This window comes from Mustelus asterias, chromosome 3 (assembly GCF_964213995.1).
Source record: "Mustelus asterias chromosome 3, sMusAst1.hap1.1, whole genome shotgun sequence".
Taxonomy (NCBI): Eukaryota; Metazoa; Chordata; class Chondrichthyes; order Carcharhiniformes; family Triakidae; genus Mustelus; species Mustelus asterias.
Genome location: NC_135803.1, coordinates 76,383,884 through 76,396,344, shown reverse-complemented (window position 1 = coordinate 76,396,344; position 12,461 = coordinate 76,383,884). Strand labels below are relative to the sequence as shown.

General features: G+C 43.8%; 1 protein-coding gene across 1 annotated transcript in view; it reads left to right on the top strand.

Moving 5' to 3' along the window:
- The window catches only part of LOC144491434 (glypican-1-like), a 220,672-nt gene that overhangs the window by 183,779 nt on the left and 24,432 nt on the right, over positions 1–12,461 (top strand). The window contains exons 4-5 of the mRNA XM_078209249.1: positions 9,514–9,679; positions 10,556–10,686. Coding sequence (XP_078065375.1) covers positions 9,514–9,679; positions 10,556–10,686 — 297 coding nt within the window. The remainder of the gene's footprint in view (positions 1–9,513; positions 9,680–10,555; positions 10,687–12,461) is intronic.

The window sequence follows — 12,461 nt, the reverse complement described above, 5'->3', positions numbered from 1 at the left end:
TCTGTTTTTAAGGGCTATTGACCTTTTGTTGATGACCCCTGACTGAGTGCAAAAAGTGTTCCAAAGAGGCAATCTTCTTTGTGAGTCTTTACAATCGAGCAGTGGCAGGGTAAGCACCATTGTAGCTGAGCCTGATCCTGACTTTAGCCAGAATCCACACGCACACTTCCTTCTATCTAGATGGTGATCCGGAATGGACTATGCCACAACATACCTCAGGCTTACAAAGCAGAACGCTGGCAGTTTATTCTGGAGCTCAACCCTACTGTATATGGAAGATCTCACCCTGGCAGGCTAAGATCCACCTCTTGTTACTGGCATCTCAAGAGGGCTGATTGTTCTCTGAATTGGACTCCCTGGAGCTCACTATCTGATGAGCCTTTGAGTCAGAGATGAGGTGTATCCAGCACTTTTGATATCCTGCATTCTCAGGGAAAAGTGGTCCATGAAAGAAATTTGCAGTATAATCAGGGCTGCAGAAACCTCCCTCCCTGGTTAATGAGAAGTTATTGGACAGTAATCATCTGAGAAAGGTACTGCTGACTTGGATCGAGTGAGAGATTGCAATGAGAGATAATGCCACCAACACTGACACCAAGCACACTGCTCTTACTGTGGGTGTTACAGATCTGGCAGCAGCGAAGCTGGCATCTCGTTTCGCAGGTACATGATTGGGGCTCAGCTGGCGTCTGCCTCTTGTGATGCCAGGTTAGATCCCCGCGGGCAGATCAGTGGGCATAGTCAGTTTTCAGAAGTTACAGCATAATCCCCTTCAGAGGATGGGAGAAAAAACATCAGGATCTCTGCTCATTTCTGGAAAGGATTAATATATTCCTAAGTCCTGTACAATGGGATTTGATATAGCGTAGATGTCCCACCAAACATTCACAGATTAGGTAACACTTGGATACAAAGTAAATCTTCCTCTACTGTGGCTAACCAAGTATCTCATAATCGGGAGTCTGAGAAGCATCCGCTCCTGCAGCAGTATGATATTTGTCGATCCTGTGGTCTCCGTTGGTAATATTGCTTCCTCATGTTGGACCTAGGGTGCTTTGTACCGCCCATTGAAAACTGGCTTGATGCTGTCAGCTGTAATTGTAGCTTTGTGGTAAACAGAGTGAGGAGATGTTTAACTCGTGCCTGGCTTGGATTCGAGCCCAGGTATCTGGGGTGAAAGGGCAGCGCGGTTTAGATACAGGAATAAGATGATTCGACCAAATTGCCTGCCAGTGCTGTAAAATGCCATTTAAAACTTCAAAGGCACCTAACTGAAACACTATCACACAGTCAGCTCAGACCATTGTTATACCACAACTAGGGAGTTTCACCCTGATGTTCCAGTTTGAGCTCGTTGTGTTCGGGGAATGAGCAGGGGTGGGGCAGGAGGCCTCAAAATGTACCCTAATGTATCAATCTGAAGACTGCGCCTCATAGTGATTCAACACTTTCATTTAAAGTGTATTTCAACAAACTATGAAACATAACAATTATGCATTACTGGTGATGTGAGGCAAACAAATCAAATGTGTTTTTTACAGTAGTGTAACTCCGACAAATGTTTGAATGTCTTTGTTCATGTTCATTTGAACACACAATGAATACCAGTGTCCCAGCTACAACACTGACATCTACCTGACAATGTGAAAAATTGCCGGGGTAGATCTTGTCTACAAAATGCAGGGCAAATCCAGTCCAGCAAATTGCTGTCCCAGCAGGCTGTTCCCAATCATCACCAGAGTGATGGAAGGTGTCATTGACAACGCCACCAAGCTGCACTTACTCAGAAAGAACCCGCTCGCTGATGCTCAGTTTAGGTTCCACCAGGAACTCTCTGCTTCAGATCTCATTGCAGCCTTTGCACAAGCATAGACAAAAGAGCTGAATTCCCGAGGCCAGTTGAGAGTGACTGCCTCTAAATATCGAGGCTGCATTTGACCACGTGTGCCCTCGCAAAGTTAACGTCAGTGGGAATCAGGGGGAAGCTTCTATAGGTATGTAAAAAGGAAATGTTTGGCTGAGACAAATTTGGGTCCATTAGAGGCAGAGTCAGGAGCCAGGATTGTTTGGTTCCATCTTGGCAAGACCCGCTGCGGGGAATTTGGCAACCCCGCCAAAAGTCCATTGACCTCAGTAATGTTGACCATGACGCAGTCATTGATTCTCATAAAAACCCAACAATGTCCGTTAAGGAAGGAAATTTGCCGTCCTTATCTGGTCTGACCAACATATGACTCCAGATCCACCGCAATGTGGGTGACTCTTAGCTGCCCTCTGAAATGGCCTAGCAAGCCACTCGGTTCAAGGGCAATTAGGGATGGGCAACAAATGCTGGACTTGCCAGCGACACCCACATCCCAGGGAAAAATAATAAAAGAATACTAATCTGAAAGGCAGTTGTATAATTATTTGACAAAGAATGTAAAAAGATGCTGAGATAAAGCTGGGAATGTGAATAACAGAGACCATTGGAATTGAGCATCTAGCATAGTCAAGACAGGCTGAATGGCCATTTATGCTGTAGTGATTCGAAGCAAGATCATACAAGCACACTATTCTTCGGATATGCTTTCAGCCCTAAAGCCCCCATGGGTGTCACCTTGCAGTAACCCTTCAATTGGGCAACACGAATATGGATAGAAAAGACACAAAAATGGCAAATAAAAACTTGAGTGGGAGTGATAACTGGTGACCAGGAGATTAGAGGAGAAGCTATTGGTACACACCGGGGATCATAGAGTCAATCTTAAATTAAAGCCTCTCCGTGAAACAGAGAAATAGCCTGCGAGTGTTGTGATGATGGTCGATTTTCCAATAGCTGTTGTTGCCATAGATATTTGATAACAGTTGCATTCAATTCCTCAGTGTGCTGTTTCAAAGAAAGTACGATGCTAGTTTAATCGCTGTGTTTCAGTAACAGTGCAGAGGAACTTAGTGTGTTAGGTTCTAAAATTCATCCCGTGTGGCAAGTCAAGAACATATCACAACACCAATGCATGAGTGCACCCTGTTAGCCAGTTTGAGAACTTATCCTATGCCCAGTTCAAGAATGCACCCTATGGAACAGTTTAAGAACATATCCCATACTCCAGTTTGAGAACAAACCTTGTGTACCTAATCAAAAACACGCTTATGCAGCATACTTCAAGCATCTGTTCAAAAACATCATTCCATTATATCTTTTAGATAAGCACATGAATATACAAGGAATAGAGAAATATGGACCAAGGGCAGGCTGAAGAGATCAGTTTAATTTGGCGTCATGTTTGGCACAACATCATGCGCCAAAGGGCCTGTTCCTGTCTAATGTTCTATGTGCTTTTGTGGTTTTAACATGGCACATAACTTACTTGGCAGTGGTTGCCAATATATTGAAGATAGCATGTTATCTGACTCAGAAAGTAGTCCCTGATATAGCATTCTCTAAAGAAGAGTCATACAAATCTTGAAATGTTAACTCTGTTTTTCTCTCCACAAATGCTGCCAGACCAACTGAGTGTTTGCAGCATTTTCTGTTTTGATTTCAGTGATAGGGACCAGCCAGTTCTGTGTCTGCACTGACCTAAATGTTCTTTGCTTATCGCAGCTGTGTGGAGTAATTCAGTTATGCGTAGGTATGCAAATAAATCAAGCGGGGTTCCTCTCCTCTTTGGAATTGTGCAAACACATCAACACCTCCTTCCCCCCTCACCCCCCCCACCCCACATCCTTCCACCCCCACTGGAGAGAGCATATGAGATCAGGCTGTCAGCAGCAGTGTAGCTCAGCAATGCTCACTGACCAGAATCAAGGATTAGTCATTTAGTTATGGTTTTGGAAATCTTCTGTCACCCCTGGAACCATACCTAGCAAGAGTCAAGAGTGTTGAAAAGAGGAGAGGATATTAGAAAGAGTATTGTGATCAGCTGTGGGTCTTGAATTGTAAAAAGGCAGAGAGCGGTTGGTGGTAGTGGTAGTTTCAAAGTATTATACCAAATGTTGGCATAATGCTAAACACCCTGTCTGAGCTGTGAGCTGTTTGCCAATTTGAAGTTCTTGGCAGTAAATGGGATGAGCCATTGAATCCTGTATTGGGAGTACTGCTTTCCCACATGGCCCTCTTTCCCACATAGTCCCTTTCTCTCATCCTTGCCCCTTGTTTCATGATGCTGTGAGAGGTTTGTTTTAACCCTTTATCTCTCCCTCACTTATTTGAAGGGTTTTGCCTTCAAGTTAACTGTCAGTGGATGCTCTCCTTGGTTTGACCCTCCACTTCGATACAATAGAATGGGATCCTAAGCAGCTTTTCTGTGTTCTAGTAAAGGTCCAGACTTGTGACTAATAAATAAACTTTATTTTCCTTTTACTTTACTTTCATGCCATTAGTCTTTTGGTCGAAGTGAGAAAAAGTTCTGTGTTGGCATTTGGGATCAAGTGCTTCCAAGATGTTCCCTCACTGGCTCACCTTTTGTTCATCAGCTCAGCAGTACAGAATGATAAGACCCTTTTGGCACTCAAGGTTATGCACCTGTGTGTTGAAGGTATGTAAAGGAGGATTTTAATTATAAGGTGTTACAGCACCAGACTTCCCCCTGAAGCAATCTGTACTGAAATGATCCTCCCACCTCCTGTTGAGAAAATGCCTGGAAATCGAGATAAAACTATTGCACGTCCACCTAACAAAGGAGCTCTTGTTATTGAGAAGACAGAGCTGTCAGATTACATCATAACAAATGGAAAGCAGCCGTCTCCTCAAATTAGCTGGTTTTATTGGAGCACATCTGTGGTTTGCTTTATTTCACTTCCCGCTAATATCTGGAGAGCGATGAAGCGGAAGTATGGGAATATTTATTACAGCTATTCTGAAGCTGTCTTGTTCCTTTGAAGGTGCTAGCTTGGATCAGTAGGTTGTACTCTCACCTTTAACACAGAGGTGTGCATGTTCAAGTCCAACTACATAACATGATCTTTTGTGTCAATGAAGTGGGAAGTATAGTGGGAGCACTGCACTGTCAGAGGTTTCCTCTTTTGAACAGAGTCTTGAAACTGAGGCCCTGTCCATCTGTTTGGAAAGACATCGAGGGTCCTATGACACAATTCACAGATCGAGGAGCTCTCTGTGTGCTGAGCAGGATTCTTTTCTCAACCGAGACCAACGAAACAGATTAACTGGCCATTATCATCTGGCAGTGCGTGGCATCTTGCTGCTTGCATTACAACTGTGACTACACTTTACAAGAACCTCATTTGGACGTCCTGTGGATGTGAAATGCGTATAATAAAAGGAAAGCCTTGCATTTCCATAGCACCTTTCGTGACCTCAGGAAATCCCAAAGCACTTTACAACCAATTAAGGACTTTTAAAGTGTAGTCAACGATTGTAATGTGGGAAATGTGGCAGCTGATTTCACACAGCCAAATCCCATAAACGGCATTGAAATAAATGACCAGATAATCAATGTTGCCAATGTTGTTTGAGGGATATGTAGTGGCCAAGACACTGGGGAGAGTTTCCCTGTTCTTTGTAATAGTCATGGTGTGGAGATGCCGGCATTGGACTGGGGTAAGCACAGTAAGAAGTCTCACAACACCAGGTTAAAGTCCTACAGATTTATTTGGCAGAACTAGCTTTCAGAGTCTCAGGCTCCTTCATCAGGTGAGTGAAGAGCTGTGTTCACAAATAGGGCATATACAGACACAAACTCAATTTACAAGATAATAGTTGGAATGCGAGTCTTTACAGATAACCAAGTCTTAAAGGTACAGACAATGTGAGTGGAGAGAGGGCCAAGCACAGGTTAAAGAGATGTGTATTGTCTCCAGACAGGACATTGGGTCTCCTGTCTGGAGACAATACGCACCTCTTTAACCTGTGCTTGGCCCTATCTCCATTCACATTGTCTGTACTTTTAAGACTTGGTTATCTGTAAAGACTCGCATTCCAACCATTATCTTGTAAATTGAGTTTGTGTCTGTATATGCCCTGTTTGTGAACACAACTCCTCACTCACCTGATGAAGGAGCCTGAGACTCCGAAAGCTAGTGCTGCCAAATAAACCTGTTGGACTTTAACCTAGTGTTGTGAGACTTCTTACTTTGTAATAGTGCCATGGGATCTTTTGCACTCGCCTGAGAGAGCAGGTGAGGACTCAGTTTGTGGAAGGTGGCATTGCCAACGATGCAGTACCTGCTCAGCACTGAATTGTCAACCCAAATTATGTGCTCTAGCCTCTGGAACAGTGAGCTCTTCTTAGCTTCAATGGCAATAAGCTTTGATTGCATGCTGCCTTTAACTTGTGAAGCACCTCAAGATGTCATCATAAGTAGGAAGCAGAAAGTCAAGAGTTGAGCTAGAGAGGGAGCAATTTCAGAGGGATAATTGCAATCTCAGATAAAGAGATGGGTTTGGAGGAGCTGGGGCTGCGGCCAAAGCTGGCAAGGTTGTGTTTATTGCCCCTTGGTGGTTGTGGACCTTAGAAACATTTTTTTAAAAAAGACACAGAATAAATGCCCATCATGTCTGTGCCAGCCAACAGTGATGTCGGGCCGAACCCTACTTTGCACCCCTTGGTCTGTAGCCCTGTAGGTTCCACGTGTTTTTTGTTAAATGTGATGAGAGTTTAAGGGCGGGATTCTCCGATCTCACCTGTTCCCGCCCCACTGCCAGCGAGAATGGAGAATTTGGTGCTCAGCCAAGACTCCATTCGCTGTAGCAGCACTGGAGAATCCCAGCTGCCGATGAGATCAGAGGATTTCGGCACAAGTCTCTCCCACCTTTTCATTACCGTGACCTTCAGACCCTCAGCAACATTGAGGGAAAGGAGAAAAAAATAGATGACCACGGGATCCAGGGTGAGGTAGCTAAATGGATACGAAATTGGCTTGATGACAGAAGCCAGAAGGTGATTGTAGAGGGTTGTTTTTCAAACTGGAGACCTGTGATCAGCGGTGTGCCTCAGGGATCAGTGCTGGGTCCACTGTTATTTGTTATTTATATTAATGATTTGGATGAGAATATAGGAGGCATGGTTAGTAAGTTTTGCAAATGACACCAAGATTGGTGGCATAGTGGACAGTGAAAAAGGTTATCTTGGATTGCAATGGGATCTTGATCAATTGGGCCAGTGGGCTGACAAATGGCAGAGTTTAATTTAGATAAATGCGAGGTGATGCATTTTGGAAGATTGAACGAAGCAGGACTTACTCAGTTAATGGTAGGCCATTGGGGAGAGTTACAGAACAAAGAGATCTATGGGTACAGGTTCATAGCTCCTTGAAAGTGGAGTCACAGGTGGACAAAGTGGTGAAGAAGGCATTCAGCATGCTTGGTTTCATTGGTCAGAACATTGAATTCAGGAGTTGGGACTTCTTGTTGAAGTTGTACAAGACACACTTGGAATACTGTGTATAGTTCTGGTCACCCTATTATAGAAAGAATATTATTAAACTAGAAAGAGTGCAGAAGAGATTTACTAGGATGCTACCGGGACTTGATGGTTAGAGTTATAAGGAGAGGCTAAATAGACAGGGACTTTTTTTTCTGGAGCGTGGAAGGCTGAGGGGTGATCTTATAGAGATCTATAAAATAATGAGAGGCCTAGATCAGCTAGATAGTCAATATCTTTTCCCAAAGGTAGGGGAGTCTAAAACTAGAGGGCATTGGTTTAAGGTGAGAAGGGAGAGATACAAAAGGGTCTAGAGGGGCATTTTTTTCACACAGAGGGTGGTGAGTGTCTGGAACAAGCTGCCAGAAGTAGTAGTAGAGGCGGGTACAATTTTGTCTTTAAAAAAGCATTTAGACAGTTACGTGGGTAAAATGGGTATAGAGGGATATGGACCAAATGCGGGCAACTGGGACTAATTTAAGGGTTTAAAAAAAAGGGGCGGCATAGACAAGTTGGGCTGAAGGGCCTGTTTCCATGCTGTCAACCTCTATGACTCTAGGCACAAACAGTCGAGGAATTCCTTCATCGGGCAGTGAGGGCGGCTGTTGCTTCAGGGACCAGGTCCTTTTTATTCGAGATTTGTCATCGATTGTGAGGCAGGGGTAGATCCCACATATCAGACACATTCCAAGTATAAACCTTTCCAGGACATTAGACAAAATAAGTAGTTAACATATGGAACAAAAGCATGGTGTTGGAGAGGGCAATGTCAGGTGGTTACTGTACAAGATATTGAGAGTATCTTTAATTAGCATTAAAAGATAATTAATAGAGACATAGATAGTTTAGCGCAAGAAGAGTTCATCCAACTCTCCTTGCCCATACCTCCCTGGCTGTTTTTCTAAAATCCATCTTTCCTGCTTTTTCTCCGCATTCCCTGTTATAATTGAGTCAGTAATTCTCCAGGATCTTTCTGAAGGCTGGAATTGAGTTAGCATCGAACACCCACTCAAGTGTAACATTCCACTTTCCAATATGGCTGTGTGTAAAAGGCCTCTTATAATCGCTTTGCACGTCTGATGCATATCTCGAGATGACGCCATAGTCTTTTCTTTGCTACCAATGGAAATCATTTATCTGTGCTTATCTTCTCTGCTCCTTTTATCATTTTGAACTTCTATTAAAAACATCTCGGTTTAAGATAGTGCAGCCGAGCTTCATGAGCTCCAGTCCTTTATCGCTAGGAAATGCTGGGTTGTATCTAAGTATTTGATTTGTTTTTCTGGAAGAGATGCCTTTTTATTTGCAGCAGGCTCTTGACTTAGCGAACCTTATTTTCTGGATGAGATGCTAACACACTGTCATTTCGCACACACCCTGCGTTTGGATCCAACTCCTCTGCTATTTCCCTTGTATACCCCAGTTAATAGTCAGCATCATGTCACAGCACAGAACTACCTTTAAATTAGCTTGATATTGACCATTATACTCAATCTGGGCACTGCAGGAAGAGGACATGACATGCTGGCGCAGTAGGGAGTTAATATTCTGTGTTTGGGCTGAAGTATGAGGTTGGGACAGACATCTGATCCAGGGACGCTGAATGATGACATTGGCCCGAAATGGAAAAGTTGGGCTCATTCTCATCAAAGAAAATGTTCTTTGGATGTGGGCAACATCCCTCATTGCCCTGCTGGCATTGGGGCTGGAGGCTGGCAGGGTTCCTTCCCTGAAAGACAGCAATGAACCAGTTGGGTTTTGCATTGGTTATTTTCTGAAATATTAATGAGCGTGTTTGTTGTAAAATTCCGTTTCACAGTCTGCCAAGGTAGGATTTGAACTCTGAACCTGTGATTACAAGTTGGCCACAAGACTACTGTAGCCATACTTTTTTCTGTTAGGGTTTGAGATAGAACAGAGGTTAGATTTATCCTGTGTCTGCCAGAGCATGGAACCTGGACTTAGCTGTTCCATTCTCGAGCATCCCTCATCTTGTGGAGCACAAACATTCAGTGAGGAAGAAGCATACTGCAAATTTTGGGCTCCAATGGACAAATCTGGGTGGAGGGAATTTTTTTACAGTTGACTATTTCTGAAGTATTCATAGTTGTATTAAGTTTTTCCCCCCATTCCTCCCCTACCTGTCCAGGTGCCTCCTAGTCCAGAGTGTGTTCGAGCCATGATGAGGTTGATGTATTGTCCTCACTGTCGGAGCATGGCAAGTGTGAAACCCTGCAACAACTACTGCCTCAACGTCCTGAAGGGTTGTCTGGCTAATCAAGCTGACCTAGACACCGAATGGAGGAACCTAGTCGGTAAGGTTCATGCTGACCGGAGGGAGCTGTGGGGAGGGTGGGGAACAGTCGTGGACACTGAGCCTCAACATTAAGAACTTGCGTAGATTCCTGATGGCCATTGAAAGAATTTTCCCTCATTCTTTTCTTCATCTCTCCATTAGATCATATAAGATGAGAATTTCCTTGATTGCTCACCATACCTTTGGTGGAAAGTCCTGTTGCCACAGCCTATCCGAGTTTCTCCAAATCTCTCACCACACTTGCATTGAATAATTGGGAGAAAGCCCTTGGAATTACCCCCCCCCCCCCCTTTAAATCAAGGGTGCTGAAGTTATTACCTGGAAAGGGGTTACTGAGTGATTGTGTGAGGGAGCTGGATTAACATCAGTAGAGACACAGTCAGTAACACAGGGTACTGGGGAGAGGGGTTACTGAGTGACAGAGTGAGGGAGCTGGATTAACATCAGTAAAGACACAGTCAGTAATAAAAGGGTGCTGGGGGAGAAGGGTTACTGAGTGACAGTGTGAGGGAGCTAGATTAACATCAGTAGAGGTACACTCAACACAGCTCCTCCTAGAAACCAGGAGAGAAAATTGATGGTGGGAGGTTAAAAAAAACATATATAACATCTACGTAGTGTAGAAAAAGCTCTCAAGTTATTTCACAGGTATGAAATCAAGCAAAGGTCACCGCCAAGTCAAAGGAGACAGTAGGGAATGTGATGAAAAGTCTCGTTAAACAACTGGGTTTTAGGGCTAGTGTCCAAGGACAATTGAGATGCAGGGAGTTTGGGGGTGGAAATTCAAGTGTGTGGGGCCTAGGCAGTGTACTAGCTATACCGTGATCTATGGGAGATATCTGAGCACTGATTTTAACTATTGTTGATGTTTCAGACTCAATGATTCAGGTGGCTGACAGGTTTAATGGGCCGTCAAACATGGAATCACTGGTTGATACAATTTCCTTGAAGATTATCGAAGCAATACAGACCATGCGAGATAACAAAGCTCACATCTCATCAAAGGTAAGGGTAGTCAGGGCAGAGAGTACACTCTGGACTTGGAAGCAGTGGATGGCACAATGAGTTCAAGCTCTGTCCTTTCACAACAGCAATTGAGGTGAAAAATGCTCCCCATTCTACTAGCTGGAAGACTATTATGAGAAATTGGATTGGGCAATCATAGAATCATAGTCTCCTACAGGGCAGAGGGAGGCCATTTGGCCCATCAAGTCTGCACCGACCACAATCCCACCCAGGCTCTATCTCCATAACCCCATGGTTTTACCCTTGGTAGTCCCCTGACACTAAAGGGCAATTTGACATGGCTAATCCACCTAACCCGCACATCTTTGAACTGTGGGACGAAACCGGAAGCCCATGCAGACACGGGGAGCATGTGCAAACTCCATACAGACAGTAACCCAAGCTGGGAATTGAGGTCCCTGGTGCTGTGAGGCAGCAGTACTAACTACTATGCCACCATGCTGCCCAGTCTCGGACTAGTTTTGTGTGACATTAATGATCAAAGTGAAATCACCCAGCATTGACTGCTAAGTGGCAGTGAGTTGGCATGAGATTTGTGTTATGCCATAGGATGGCAAGCATTTGACGAAATTTGAATACTGCTGGCGGACAGAGGCCTGTGTTAATCTATGTTTGGCATCAAATTGGAAGTCAAGGTTGGGATTGGGTTTTGGAGACAATGGCTGGGATTGGATTTGGGATCAATGACTGAGATTGGATTTGGGATCAATGGCTGGGATTGGATTTGGGAGGTTTAGTTGGAACTAGCACTTCACAGTTGTGGAGACTTTATTGCCTGTCCATAGTTAACCTGATCTAATAAAGCAGTGTTATAACTTGGTCAGCAGGTTATGTCAGACTGTAAATAACTGGTTTTCTCATTGGTATATAAGCCAAAATATTAAAAAATATAAAAGTGGAATGCCTAATCTCCCTTCCCCTTCTCCAATTAATAATTACATTTATATTGAGTTTTATGTGGCATAAATGTCACAAAGCACTTTTCAGAGCAGTAACGATGCACATTTGAAAATACTTCTCTCTCTTCCTCTTAGGCACTCTCTGAGGCCGATTTCTTTGACCAAGCTTTTTGTTACTTGTGCTATTGCTCCCTTACATGGTTTGGTGTAACATTCCTGGGAAGCATCTTGGGATATTTTACTGTATAACTGCAAGATGTTGTTGTTATGTTATTGTTACAAGTTATACTGCTATGTGTTAGTCTTGGTTGATGCATTTAGAATGAACACATGCCAGTTAGCAGTCCTACTCAGGAGGCCCAGACTGTACACAGGACCATTGGAGAATGCAAGGTATCCATGCTCTGCTGAAGATCCCACCCTGACCACTACTCCATATCCTACCTGTTGCATGTTGAGAGGCCTGGGTACAGATAGCAGAGAGAGGGGTTGGGTGCTGGTTATACATTGCCACTTTTAAATGGACAAAGTGGACGCACAAAAGGTTAACTGTACTCCTGCAATTCTGCCCTCTTGTGCATCCTGGTATTCCTTCACTTCACGTTACACAAGTTATGTTTTGATACTTTTACTGACTATGAGCATCACTGGCAAGGACAAAATTTGTTGCCTAACCATAATTTCCCTTGAGAATGCCATCTTCTTGAACTGCTTGGAGCCCACCTGGTGTAGGTGCACTTAGGAAAAGAGTTCCAGGGTTATGACCCAATGACAAAAGCCAAATACAACTTTTGCAGGAAATACTGTCAGTATTCTCTTTGGAGAGAAAAACAGGAACAGACCTGAAACCTTGAC